Genomic DNA, 14,779 nt, shown 5'->3' with positions numbered 1-14,779 from the left:
CATTTGGCTCAAAAAGACAGGATTTTTGATACCGGGACTTCCGGGACTTCGCGGTCCGGCCTGGCTCGGAATTTTACAAGTATAATTTTTTCAAATGAATACTTTTCATACTTTTTCCAGGAAATGAGAAAAAACGTTCCAAGTTAGGCCAATTTTCACATGTTCTTGGTGATCTCGACATTTGATAGAATCAGAAAATAAAACCAAATTCACATTCATTTTTGTTTCCAAACCACCTGCTCAATTACCAACATCTTATAAGGCTAACCCCTATACTCCATTTCTGTACCTTCTCATGTTTTCAAATGTTTAATCCTCTTTTCATAACCCTAAGCTATGCGGATAAACCATCACTAACAATTTTTTATCTCGGCGGTGTCTTTGTATACTTTCTCATATTATTACTCATCGCCCCCGTCTATTTCCATGTATACAGAACGAACCGACAAAACGACAAAAACAGCTCGCCAGTTTTTTCTATTATCAATCATTTATTTGAATCTACGAAACTCGTGTTCATTCTGTTTTACCTGATTTTCTGCTCCAGTTTAGTGATGGTGAAAATTGACGCTTCTCAAAAATTGTGGCAGTATGCTAGGATACTAGCGTTGTTCTCCGCCATGTTGCTCATATTGATTGCTCAGTTCAACAATTGTCTGTTATCCGTGTTTTCTGTTCTGAAATTTCTAATTTTCTTTTTCCCAAACTCTGAGAAGCATATCTCGGAGAACGCCTTGCGGTGGATCCCTAGAATCGGTTATGTGTTTTTTTTTGCAATACTCGACTTCTTAGCAATGTATGAAGTACTTCCAATGGTAACATCAAAAAAATCAAGTGCGAATTTTCCAAAAAAAAACTGTTCCTCTTCTTCGATATCCTTTTGTTTGCCTCTGCATTTTTGTACGTTCCCATTTTCTACAGTATTCGTGCAGTGCGGTTTCTACCATCTATTCAAGCCAATCAACCTCAAAGATATATCATTTGGCAATTGGTATCAACATCTATCGTTAAAACAGTCTATATGATTTACTTTATACTGAATGAGGATCGATTGGGCCAGTTTATTTTTGCATGTCGAATGATAGATACTATGGCTATACCATTTTTAATCCAAGTATCATATTTGGGTTCTAATCGAAGAACAATGGTTACTGTATTTCGAACTTTGAAATGTGGAAATTTCTGGAAAATGTGGTGTTGTCCGTGTATTGAAACGAACAGAGTTGAACAGTCCGCGGAGTTGGTAGAATCAACTACATTACCATTGTACTGAAGTTTTGATGCACATAAAGTGATTTTTTGAATATGAACTTCTGGATTAAATATTTACTAAATATGTTTGAGCGTTGGTCATTTTCAGGTGAAAATTTAGAAATTGATAGGATCAGGAACTTGATAAAAAATTCATTAATTGATTTGTTGAAACACCTGCTTGATTTTTAATTTATTGTTTAGACCTAAAAAATATGTCAAGGCTTCTTGGGTTTCTCTAGAATTCAAGATTTTTATAAATTTTTGAACAGCGTAAACTCTTAAGTTTTTGGTCTATAAACATGAAATTTGCATTTCTATATTTAAGATTCTTGAGAATATCTAGGTTCGAAAAATGAATTTAAAAAACTTTCAAATTCTCTTATTTTTTCTCTATCGACCCATATAAAAACAAAGTTCACGTTTTCATTTTTTAGATTTTTCTAATTATCTGGATCCGAAAAATGAATTTTGGGATTTTAAATACACGTTTAAACCCCTTTATTATTTCTCTATCCACTCAAATAGGAATAAAATTCAGTTTCAGAATCTCGAGAAGAGAGGATTGATTTTTTGTTATTCATTTTTACGCGATTCTTTAAGCGTACAAAAGATTGAAGGAAAAAAAAAGAATAAAAAAGGAAACAGTAAATTAAATGAATTTCAATGATTTGGACTCTAATAGACGCCGCTAGGACGACTACCATCTGTCCGACGATTGTTCTTTGGCCTCTTTTTCCTAAAAGACTTTGATTTTGTCTCCTGTTCCTCGTTTACGGTCGGATCCTGTATTCTGAAAAAAATTGATCAGCTTAGGAAAGGCGTAAACCGAATTTTCTATATACAGTTTGAATTCCAGAGTTAGAATCAGAATTTCGAAAGTTTGACTAACTTTTCTGAGTTTCAAAATTAATTTTATCGAATACACTTATCTTTGAACTGAACTTCTTAATTTCCGTTGCTTAAGGTCATGAATAAAAGTCAAGAAAACTCTTCATAAGATTACGGGTACTGTAACATGAGGCCAGAAGGTTTAGCCCAGAGATGAATGAAGTTTTTGATTTGCAACGATACTGAAAATGGGAATGAAAAATGTTATGAAATCTATGGTTTAATTAACTTTAATTAACCGAATTGGGTACTCAGTGTACATTCGAGAAGTGTCTTTTTCTTTTGGGATGATGCTGAGGTTTATCTAGCCAACAATTACCCTAACATGACACATTTTCTCGCAAATAGTCGCTTTATTATTGATTACCTTCGGCCATTTTTCATATGGAAAAATACCGAGACACTGGACCTTCGAGGTTGTTTTTTTTTAAAAATAAAACAACCTCGAAGGTTCAACACCAAACGACAATTTCGAATGGAAATTTGTGTATTTTTTCCAAAAAATTATAGTCTATAAATTATCTGCTGATGATGTATGGGATGCGCAGCAAGTGAGTTGTTTTTGGATTATTGATGAAATGAATTTCTTTTTTAGAATCTCCAATTGGAAGGAAATGAACACCAGCGATACACTGTGATTTGTATTTGTGATGAGAAAGAGGAATTGATTCCCGATGAAATTGGAAGAACAAGAGGTGCAAGACGAATTCCAGGAAATTTTGATAAACATACTTCACTTGGTTTCCCGCTGAAACATATTGTCGGAATAAAAAATAAATTTAAAAAAAAGGCGAGAATCAAAGTACGCAAACACCGAGTCTCACTTTTTTTTATTCCGACAATACTCGAAGAGACGGAAATGGAATGACATATGTTTTGAAAATGGGAAAGTGTTGTGTCTCCTGGTGGCGGCATTGTGTGAACCACCAGCCAGACAGTATGTGAGTAGTAGATGAATAAGGACTTTATTCAGTGAATAGGGGACAACAGAATACTTTGGGGCAGGAGAGAGAGAGAGTATCAGAATGATCCGCCCCTTTATCTAGGAGTTCTGACCAATGGAACAAATAGTTACGCGCGTGATGACAATTAGCACAAACAGTGGTTATTGCGCGCGCCTACTTTGGGTAGATCAAACTAAGGCGGATATTAAACTTATAAAACTAATGAAGGTTTGCATAGTCTGCAACACCTCCCCTTTTAACTATGATGAACATACAAAGAATGAACTAGACTAAAAGAGATCCTAGAAATACTAACAATTCTTAAACTAAAGTTTGGGGCATTCCTAGATTAATGATACGATTTCTTATTCGGCTTCATGACGAACTTTGGTGTTGGTTTGACGGTACATGTAGATTTCCGGATGGGTTTTGGAGATGGTGCTGTGGGACTTCCAGGAAGTATTGGCGCTGGAGTCGGTGGTGAACGGTCGGGCCAGGTTGTTGACAACGGTGTCCAATCGATAGCGTCCATTGTGTCCATAGTGTCGAGTGGAACATCGAACGAAGTTGGAGTGTCACGACGGCGCAGTTGATTGGTGTGTCTAATCCAGAAGTTGTTGTTTTCCACAGTGACGCGGTACATAGTACGCCCAATCCGACGTTGAATAGTTCCTGGAATCCAAGTGGTAGTATTTATGCTACGGTAGTCTTTAACATAAACCTTATCTCCCACGTTGAAGTTGCGGCAACGTGCACCATGCTGGTTGTTGAACTGCTTCTCCATCTCTGTGTCGTGCGAGTTGGGAAGTTGGTCGGTTGGGAGAAGTTGATCCAGGAATGTACGGATCTTCCGGCCAATGAAGTTCTCAGCGGGTGATGAGCCATTTGGACTGGCGGTACAAGGCGAAGAGCGATAGCTCTGAAGGGAAAGATACAAGGAAGCATCTGGATTTCCCTCCCCCTTTAACTTGCCTAATGCCCTTTTAAGGGTATCCACAAAACGTTCTGCCTGTCCATTTGATTGTGGATGGAATGGCGCGGACCGAGTGTGTTGGATTCCTCGGTCTTTGCAGAAGTCGTGGAATTGAGCAGATGTGAATTGTGTTCCATTATCGGTCACCAGTGTCTCCGGATCTCCGAACTGTGCAAACATCTTTCGCAAAATGTTGATGGTTGCCGCTGATGTGGATGTGGTTGGAACAATTTCTGGCCATTTTGAGAAGGAATCAACAACTACTAGATAATAGGTTCCTTCGACAGGTCCGGCGTAATCCACGTGTACACGTTGCCATGGCTTTGTGGAAATAGTCCAAGAGCATAAAGTGTTACTTGATGGGATTCTTCGACACTGCCGCACACTGATCACAGCTTCTGTGGATGTTCTCAATGTCTTTGTAAGATTGACGGCCAGTAAACAAGAGTTCGAGCCAACTGTTTCATTCTCACCATTCCAGTGTGAGCACGATGGAGCATTTTGAGCACACGGGCTCTGAGTGATACTGGGATGACGATTCGATCGTTGAACATCAGACAGTCAGATACGATGGATAGTTGATCTCGTCGGTTGTGAAAAAAAGCGATTTGTGAGCTTTTATCAATATTATTTGGCCACGAACCTGAGGTTGTGTACTCGTACACTTCTGCCAAAAGTGTATCCTTTTTGGAATAGTCTTTGACCATTTCAGCTGTCACCGGCAATTGTTCACACGTGTTGACTAGATTTGTAATCACGTCCATTTCGACTTGGGCAATGACTCGATCTTCACATTCCTTCTGTTGGATTTGTTCGGAAATGAGTCTTGAGAGGGCATCAGCTTGTCCAAAGTCGTGAGTATTGACGTACTCGATAGTGAAGTCGTAATTGAGCAAGATTGTGGCCCAACGTTGGAGTCTATTTGCACTGTAAATAGGAATACCTTTTTTCTCTCCGAAGATCGAAAGGAGCGGCTTGTGGTCCGTTTTCAGTGTGAAATGTCGACCATGAATAAACTTGTGGAACTTCGTGACGGCCGTGATGAGTCCAAATGCTTCTTTTTCGATTTGACTGTAGTTGCGCTGTGGTGCAGTGAGAGCCTTACTGATGTGGTATATGGCTTTTTCAGACCCATCTGGAAAACGATGAGAGATCACTGCTCCGATCCCATATTGACAAGCGTCGGCAGCGACTATTATTGGCAGTTTCGGATCGTAGTGTGTGAGAAGAAGATCCGATTGGAGCATTTGTTTAATGTTGTCAAACGATGATTGGCATTCAGAAGTCCATTTGAATTCAGCATCCGTCTTAGTTAATGCATCCAGTGGTGGACGGAATTTGAATAACACTGGTTGTGCCCCTGGTTTCAGCAGAATAGAAGCTTTAGTTTTGGTACATTTACCGAGCCCTGGTTGGAAGACATTGTTGAATTCCTTTTCCAAATTTGACTTCAGTTGTTCGCGGGTTTGTCCAGGTAGTCGCATGCTGATCCAACATCGGAACTTACTGCGCAGATTTGTTGATTTAGGGTTTTCCAGAGCGTAGGATCCTTGGAGATCCAGTCGGTTCCGAGGAGTGTACCCGTTTCGGCGACATGTGCTTGTCCCGAAGCAACGTTTCCGTTTATGACGAAATTGCATTGGAAAGATCCTCTGACCTTTATCGGTTGATGATTTGCTGATTTGACTTGGATTGTGGGTGCTTGTAGTTGAGGGCGACCCAGTCGATTCCAGTCTTTTGTACTGATCAAAGTGACGTCGGCTCCCGTATCCATCTGCATCTGGATTTTTGTTCCATTGATTGTGACGATACGGTAGATACGAGATGGTTCGAAAGTGGATGCGCTTCTAACCATCACCGACTTGATCCTGTTGTTTTTGCCTTTTTGATCTGTTTCTCGCTTTTTGGTTCTGCAAAATTTTGCGATATGACCATCTTTTTTACATAGATGACATGTGACCTGCTTTTGGCACTCCTTTGCCCAGTGATTACCGCCGCATTTGTAGCATGGTGACGGTGGAGCCTTCTGCGGTTTATCCCTCTTGGTTTCCTTTGTGCTTATGGCGTTGATCTCTGATGACTTTGGTTCCAGTTTGCATACGCTTTTGGAGTCAGCTCGCACATCCAGAAGCCGTTTGATATTCTGCTCCAATTCTAACAGTGTACATTCTGGTTTCGCTTCCATAACTTGGAGAGCCTTTGTTCGGATGTCGGAGTAAGTGTTATCTCGTAATCCATTTATCCAGACCATACAGCATACTTGATCATCAGTCATCTTCTTGAATTCGGACGATGTGAATTTTCTGAGGACCTGTCCAGTATACTCTTCAATTGCTCCTCCAAAATATTCCGTGCGGAGGAAATCTTGGCGTTTCCGGAAAATCGATGATGTCGATTTGAATGTCTCTCGAAGTTTGCTGATGAGCTCCGCAAAGTTGAGCTCGTTCGGGAGTTTCGGTAGGATACGATTTGTGAAGTGAGAGTACTCTTTCGAGCTAAGTTTGGACAGAATTACCCTTGATTTCTCACCTTCTTCTAGAGATTCACCATCCTTAGTCAGGACATCCTCATATCGAGCGTACCACGTGTCGAAGGTTTGGTCGTCGTCTGGATCATAGGTGAAGATTGGAATCCGTTTTGATATCGATTCCACTAGAAGATTGTGTCCACTGGTGGGTGTAGTTGTCAACGGAGCGTTTGCCGATGCTTGAGCGAGTTTTGCGAAGGTGTTGACTAGCAAACCGATTTGTTTCGTGAGATCCGCCAATTCCGTAGCCTGATCGCCAGTTGTTGTGTCTCCTGGTGGCGGCATTGTGTGAACCACCAGCCAGACAGTATGTGAGTAGTAGATGAATAAGGACTTTATTCAGTGAATAGGGGACAACAGAATACTTTGGGGCAGGAGAGAGAGAGAGTATCAGAATGATCCGCCCCTTTATCTAGGAGTTCTGACCAATGGAACAAATAGTTACGCGCGTGATGACAATTAGCACAAACAGTGGTTATTGCGCGCGCCTACTTTGGGTAGATCAAACTAAGGCGGATATTAAACTTATAAAACTAATGAAGGTTTGCATAGTCTGCAACAGAAAGAATGAAATCAACGTCACTGTCAGACCAACGACGGATAGTGATTAAGATGAATGATTTGGGAATTGACTTCTCTCTTAACTGTCTATAATTCTTGTGAATATTATTTTCTTGAATATTTTGCTTATTTCATAAAGTTGATTTTTTATGAAAAGTGAGCAGTTGTTTTTAGACAGAATACGGAAATTATGTCTGAAATAAATGTGTGAAATGGATACTTTGCAAAAAGAAAACCATTGAATTTTTGAATTTTTATTTTCTTCTACGATGGTTCAAAAAATAATTCTGAATCACAATAAAAGGGAGATTCAAATCTTTAGCAAGACTTCTTTTGGTAACCGTTGTTGGACATTGGCGCAATTTAAACACCGCTTCCAGGGCCTTCTCTTGATATTCCGTGAATTTTGTCCGAGTTTTCTTCTCTTCAGGTTCTACTGGTTGTTTTTCCATCTTCTCCATCACTTCCAGGTATGTATTCTTCTCATCATCGCTCAACTGGATCCAATTGTAGATACGGACGTAAAGAGTCTTCCCCATATCGGTAAGGGACTCCCATGGTTTTGGATTTTTGCAAATACTTGAATAATATGCTTGAGTGCGTTGAAGAACCAGTTCAGCAAAAGTCTTCTGACTGAGCATCTTTCCATTGAATCCAAATCGTCTTCTGGAACTTTCACAAGCATTGATGATGTCGGCAGTGTTGATTGAAACTCCATTGGGGAGGTTGGCGTCCAAATTGACCAAGGAAGTGTTAGATGACACGGACGAAGTTGGAGATGGTATGGTGCTGGATGGTGATAGACGATCTGATTGGCCGACTAATAGATCCATTGGTAGGTAGGTCTGGCCTGGTAGAGATGGAGCAATTGGCGCTCGTAGATTGACTAATTGTTCCATGGGTTGATAAGACTTTGCCGCTGGAACGAGTGGTCGAAGTGTGACGTTTTGAAGCAAATCCTCATATTCCAGGAAGTCATTGGATTGAACGAAGTTCTCATGTAATCCAGGAATCTTATTCTCCATTTGTCTACGGACTGGTCCAGCAAAGCTCGCTTGGGTCTGATCCAAATATCCAGTTGATCCAATTGAGCTAGAAAAGGAGTCAGAACCATTTGAAGAATCCATTGATCCAAGGGATCCAGAACTTGATCCATTAGAAGACCCAGGCGATGGTATTGTAGATCCAATTGGGGCGAAGAAGTCTTCATCAGTCAGACCACCGGAATACGGAGGTGTGAGACCTGAAAATATTTTCGCTTAGTTTCGAAACAATTTGAAAAAAGGTTATTTTTTGATGATTATTTTGGATGGAAACTCATATTTTGTAACTTACAGGGACTAGAAATTTCGAAAAACAAGACAAAGATGTTTAAAAATACTTACCAGTTTGAGCGCAACACAAGCTTGCAGATTGCAGGTAGTTGTCGAAGAAATCGCCAAAGTTGGACATTTCAGATGAGAATGATATCGATTTAATTGAATTCGAGAGACTAGAGAGTCGTCTTGAAGGGTAAGGAATGCAAATGAAACATCTTGAGGTGGGGTAGAGATAGGCGGGACTTAAAGTGGGCGGAGCGAATCGGAGTAATGGTCCCGGGCAGAACGCGTCTTCACCCTCTGGTTAGGTCCGGTTCACATGTCAAAGATGACACATAGATAGTCGAACTGATCAAAAAACATCTGCCTTCTGAAGAGAACTAATTATTTCTGTAATAATGGCAAAAGGATGTCCGTTGGGAAGGTTTTTAAAGGTACAGGGACTTTCTAGAAACATTCAATTGGAAATCCGTAAAATTCAAAGTCAATTTTCACTCATTTATTTTTGGTAGATCAAACTTTCATAGAATTTGATCTACAATTTTCGCAACCCCGCGTTTTATCCAAATTTTCCAAAAATATTTTAAATGCACTTTTTCCTTTCGTTGTCGCACTTTCCTGCCCAATTTTTCAGCCCAATTCCGAAATTTCAGACAACAATGAACGAGCCCGCCAACAGAATAAATTATGGAACTTTTCTTCGAGACCTCTATCACAAAAGATACCCCGTTCTGAAATCTCACCGATTATTGAGAGTGGAAATAGCCAGAAGTGAACCAGGTAGGTTTTCAATACTGTTTTGTCTTTTATGACTTTAGTTTTTTTTTTCAGCGCCAGCGCAACCTGAAATTCTAAATCCGATACGGCGTGGAACGAAACGAAAGTTGGCACTAGAAACTGAAGCGACGTCTTCAAAAAAGCCAAGACAGGATTCTATAGAAGGGTTGAATCAGGATGAAGACGTTGAGGAACATAATGAGATTCCCAGCGTGGAGCATTCAGAAGTCAAAGCTAGAAGTCCAGAAGAAGAAGACGTCGAGGAGATTCCGAATATCGTTCGAGCGGAAAGTATCTCCCAGAAACCTGAAGGCTCTCCAGCAACGAGCACGTCTTCTGAAGACGAAGAAGTCGTAGGGAGTTATGAGCAAAAAGAGTACGTGGATGATGTCAACGATCGAATTAAAATCGGATTGGTTCGAATCATTTTTGAGAGACTCGCGAAAGAGGAAATGGCGAAAATTGAAAGGGACAATGTTAATATCAAAGACTTGTAAGTTTTTTTTTTGTTTCTTTTTCAACGAAGCTCCTCAAAATTTCAGACTATTCTTCCGAAGCATCTCTAGCACCTGCTGTAAAATTGCTGAAAGTTTTGAGCTTCCTATCCAGAAACTGAAGCTGGTCATTCATCGACAATGTGTGGAAATCAAAATTTGGAATAACCAAAATTCCCTGACGATTCTAGAATACCATGATTCTGACGAAAACGATGGAACCAAATATGAAACTTTGGCAGCTTTTGATTTTTTCTTTCTTCTCAGAAGTCCCGGAATTCAACTCGCAAGACTTGGATTCAAAATTGCTCCATTTGAGGATAAGGATGAGCTATGCTACACGAACGTTTCCCTGCTCCGAATCATCGTTGGCCTACTGAAAAGAAGAGTTGATGAGCAATCGATTCATCTGAACAAGCTGGCATATATGTATTCTAGAGAGGATGTGTTTGGGTTGGGTAGAAAGCCAAGAACCGATTATCTAGATGAAATTGTGAAATTTATGAAGCCCCGGATTCTGGAATGTTTCAAATTACGAACATGGGATGATACTAGAGTTGTGAACAGTGAAAAGTACAGAGATCAATTGGCTTTGGCGATTGCGGAAGGAGAGAATGAGCAATTGATTGGTGGCGTGTATCTGACGGAGCAGTGGAAGAAGGCGACTCGGCTTGATATCAGAGATAAACTGATCATTAAACACTGGAATTATTTTGCGGATTTCAAAGAGATTCGGATGTTATCGTTGAGTCCGGAAGATGTGAATGAGGCGCAGAGTGTAAGTGGGGTTCAGAACTGTTTTGAAAAAGCCGAATGTCAACAAATCATAGTAGAATGTGTCGGATGGGTTTGAAAATTTTAAAGTGTGTTGAACAAAAATAGAGCGTCATTTTTGTTGACAACTTTTTGAAAACTACGCTAGCTTCTGAGATATGCGCATTTAAACAGAGAGTACAACGTTTTGAAAACATTCGAACTTGAATGCCTACAAAAGTATTCCAGAACTTTTCTATTTGTCTGAAAATTTCAGAGTGTACTAAACAAAAACATAACTTCAATTTTTTACTTGACAATTTTCTTCCGTGAATCCATCAAAACGAGATATTCCGCTTCAAACCAACCAAGTGCCAAAACTGAATACTGATTGCTGCGAAGCGGTATATCTCCTTTCGGATGGAATTGTACGAAAAAGTGGTCAACTACGAATTTGAAGCTCTAGTTTTGTTTAGTATAACCAGAAATTTTCAAACCTATTTGACAATTTCTAATGTGTTTTGTAGACATCCAAACTTGACTAAGTAAAAATTTCAGGATTTGATGGATGATCGAAAACAAGCCTACACAATATTAGTGACAAATTCACTGAAACTTGAAGGAATCAAAACGGAACTCGAAAACATTGGAGAATTCAGCAAAAATCCGAATAGTCCGAATTTTGAATTCCCGCTCGAATTCACGAGAGAAGAAAAGGATGGGCGTGTATTCGTCACTAATATTTCATCGAATCGCGTTCAAGTGACAGTCAGGGAAATTGATCAGAATGCGAATGATGCGTCTGTGGATATTAATTGAATAATAATTTAACGATGATAACAATAATAATAATGGAATTTGAAAATTTTTATTAACTCTAAATTTTTATTATTTTTTAATTGTAAAATTTATTATTTCGGATATTTTTATCTGTATTTTGAGCTTATTTTTCACTAAACTGTTCTTATTTTAACAATGATTTTTGTTGGATACAAATTTTAGAAACTTTCAATGCTGACGGTTCAAAAAGAGATAGAAACCTAAAAGAGCTGTTTTCAGTACCCGCTGAGCTACACGGTTGCAGCTTTGAACGCTAATGGGCCGCCCATGGACCACTTACGGCCGGCGGTTGGTTTGCAGGCTGGAAGAGGGATCTGTAATAACTGTTTTTAAACAAACTTTTGCTACAGTAATCCACAATTTCAGACTTGTCTCCTTTTCCAAAAATTTTCTCGAAATTTGATCTACCAATTTTCCCTACCCCGCGCTTTATTTTTTGCTTACAATTTTTCGATCCAGACAACTTTTTTCATCATTATTTTCTCGCTTTTCAAGTGTTCAAACCTCTTAACCTACTATAATTTTCAGATGAACAGAAACCACGTATTTCATAAAAAACCAAAAATCCTGAGAACTCATCTGGAGCCAAGATTTGCCGCAAAATGCTCAATTCGAGAGGCTCATCGAGAAGTTTGTTGGATGATAAGAACGAATCAGCTTCCAACTAATGTCGTAGTGACAGGGGGTCTAATCTACAGTAAGGCATTTTTGTTACAAAAAATTAGAAGCCAAGACTATTTTCAGATCGAGAACCACAAAGTAATAATACACTGGTTACTGTGGCTAGTGATCGGAATTCCGGCACGGTGGGTGTTTCGGAAGCGAGACCAGTGGAAGTTCAAAAAGAGGAGAAAGAGTTGAGAGTGGATGCAGTGAAACGGCGAACGATAATGGATAACGAAAGAAAGCAAGGAGTGGAGAAGTATAAGAATGAGGGTATTCATGAGATTCAAATCACAAAGATCAGAGACAGCTATGAAAATCTAACGATGAAATTGTTCAAGGCGTTGGATAGAGATACGGGAAGGTTGATTCGGACACAGGAGGATCTTTTGAACATGTGAGTAATTTTGGGCCTGTAGCTCAGCAAACTCCTAAAGCTTTGTAAATGATTGGTTTTCTGCACATTTCCATGTCTTTCTGGGCGATTTAGGTCCATCTCCGTCTTGAAATTGAAGTTGGATCACCAACGACTTGCAAGCTGTTCGTTGGCGGCTCATAGGCGGCTGAAGCTGCGATCGCTTAGATTATCCGGTAGTGGCTCAGTGCGTTGGTGGCCCGTTGGTGGTCTAGTGGTGGAAAAATTGCTTTTTTAGGTCTCTTTCCCTTACTTTAGACTGAGTTTGGGCCGTCGACGGACCATAAACGGCCTGGGGTATATTCTATTTCACCCAGCTCGTTTGGTACTGTTTGATTCAAACTGATTTTTGGAAAACGGTTTTTTAGAGCTCTGCTTAATGTTTACGTCTTGCAAACGGTCCTGTGGCGGCCTATCGCCGGTTCAACAGCGATTGGTTGTCAAACTTTAATCAAAATGTTCTTTCCAGATTGTTCCATCGCCGACACTCGCAAAAATGCTACAAGGCATCAAAAAACTATCAATTCCAACTTGAAAAACTGAAGTTTACAGTAGGCTACACGGATGTCAAACTCGAAATTACCATGAAAGACTCACCAGAAGTCACAACTTTGGAATATTGGTGCCAGGGACAGGATCGATGTGCAGTTGTGTACGGAGCAACTAGATTCTATCTGGACAAGTCGTGTGACGAAGTTTCCGCAGTGGATTTGTACTTTCTACTCAAGCATCCTTTGCTTAGACTGCCAGAACTGGAATTTGCCATCGAGCCTTATGACTTGGAATATGATCACTTTCCAGACATTTCGGCAATAGCGATAGTTGGATTACTGTTGATGAATAAGAGATCGTGTCAGACACATGTCAAAAAACTAGGATATATGTTCACAAGAGAATCAATGTTCATGGATAAACTATCTACATTTTCATTGGATACAAGTGTCCTTGCTCAGATGCTCATTCATTTACCATCTCGATATCTCCACGAGCTGTCACTTCGAGTTTGGAATGATTCGGAACTCATTGCAGGGGATAGAGAATTGGAATTGATTGTTAGCGATCTTGTGGAAAGAAATAAGGTGATGGAGCTCCAATTGGATGGCCTTGTGTTGTCTCGTTCTGCATGGAAGCACGCAAAAGTTTTGAATGTTGAAGATAGGCTCATGGCAAAGGATTGGACGAAATTCCTTCATTTTGAAACTGTCTGTGTGCTCAATATGGATGCCAAACGGATTCTACATGCTAAAAATGTGAGTCTGGGAGTTTGTGATTCCGAGATTATCAAAATTTTCAGATTTTCCAACAGAAGGACATGTTGCCAGGGAACGGGTTCACTATTCAAGTCGGAGACGATATGAATTTGTTGGAAATTCAAAATTATCTCATTGCGGAAAGAATCAATGTTCGAAGAGAGGAAAATGAATTGAGTGTTAGTTGTTTGACAAATGATGATAAGAAGTGGATTTTTTTCAAAATTGATAACCGAAAAATTGTGGTCACACATCGGAAGAAGAGACGGGGTGAAGTGGAAGTCTATAATTAACGGATATACTGTAATTATTGTTTAATTGTGTTTGAAATATTATTTTTCTTAATTTGTAAAGATTCAATGAAATTGATCTCTAATATGAATTTGAATTTTTGAAAATCTCATGGTTTCTACGTTTTTGTAGATAATTCACAGCACACGCTCTCCCACAGAACATTTCCGAACTGCAAATTAATTTTTGATCTACAGAAAAAAGTTTGGCGCGATCACAATTGCAGGTCTAAAACCATAATTTCAGAATTTTTTAACTGATTTCAGAATTTTTTAACTGTTCCAAGATGATTCAAATGATTCTTAAAAAATTAATTAGTGGTTATAGATTCATGTATGGTCGTTTTCCGGAAGAAAAAATGTCAAAAATGGTAATTTTGAAAGTTTTTTACAGAAAAAATCTATCTCCTCTTTCAGTTTTTGACATTTCTAGGAGTTCCATAGCTCAAAGAAACCGCAATTATTTTCTCTACATTTTCTATAAATGAATTTTTAATTCGTCTGATAAAACTTTTTTTATAATCAAAAAACAACGCAAAAATGCGATTTTGTGCAATTTCATGAGGGTTTTGAAATATAAAAAAAGTTTTATCAGACAAATTAAAAATTCTTCCATACAAAATGTAGAGAAAATAATTGCGGTTTTTTTGAGCTATAGAATTCCTAGAAATGTCAAAAACTGAAAGAGGAGATAGATTTTTTCTGTTAAAAACTTTCAAAAATGATTATTTTTGACACTTTTTCTTCCAGAGAAGGACCATACATGAATCTATAACCACTAATTAATTTTTTAAGAATCATTTGAATCATCTTGGAACTCCACAAAATCAG

At 39.1% G+C, this 14,779-nt stretch overlaps 3 protein-coding genes across 3 annotated transcripts; 1 reads left to right on the top strand and 2 right to left on the bottom strand.

The window, feature by feature from the left end:
• Window positions 1–3,435: 3,435 nt before the first annotated feature.
• CBG26278 lies at window positions 3,436–6,871 on the bottom strand (the record flags this gene model as incomplete). Its single annotated transcript, XM_045235175.1, has 4 exons — window positions 3,436–4,527; window positions 4,725–5,833; window positions 5,918–5,927; window positions 6,308–6,871. The coding sequence occupies 4 exons, from the start codon at window positions 6,869–6,871 to the stop codon at window positions 3,436–3,438; spliced, it is 2,775 nt and encodes a 924-aa protein (XP_045099623.1).
• Window positions 6,872–7,401: 530 nt separating this feature from the next.
• Window positions 7,402–8,599, bottom strand: CBG15050 (the record flags this gene model as incomplete). Its single annotated transcript, XM_002632808.1, has 2 exons — window positions 7,402–8,390; window positions 8,533–8,599. The coding sequence occupies 2 exons, from the start codon at window positions 8,597–8,599 to the stop codon at window positions 7,402–7,404; spliced, it is 1,056 nt and encodes a 351-aa protein (XP_002632854.1).
• A 526-nt stretch (window positions 8,600–9,125) lies between these two features.
• CBG15048 lies at window positions 9,126–13,951 on the top strand (the record flags this gene model as incomplete). The annotated part of the gene is made up of 8 exons (XM_002632806.2): window positions 9,126–9,246; window positions 9,298–9,736; window positions 9,786–10,515; window positions 11,049–11,294; window positions 11,859–12,027; window positions 12,075–12,390; window positions 12,878–13,658; window positions 13,703–13,951. 8 exons carry the CDS (start codon window positions 9,126–9,128, stop codon window positions 13,949–13,951), a joined length of 3,051 nt encoding a protein of 1,016 aa, XP_002632852.2.
• Between the last annotated feature and the right edge of the window lie 828 nt (window positions 13,952–14,779).

Source organism: Caenorhabditis briggsae, assembly GCF_000004555.2.
Source record: "Caenorhabditis briggsae complete genome, chrIV, whole genome shotgun sequence".
Taxonomy (NCBI): Eukaryota; Metazoa; Nematoda; class Chromadorea; order Rhabditida; family Rhabditidae; genus Caenorhabditis; species Caenorhabditis briggsae.
The sequence above is the reverse complement of the archived record's forward strand: the minus strand, read 5'-3'. Positions and strand labels throughout refer to the sequence as shown.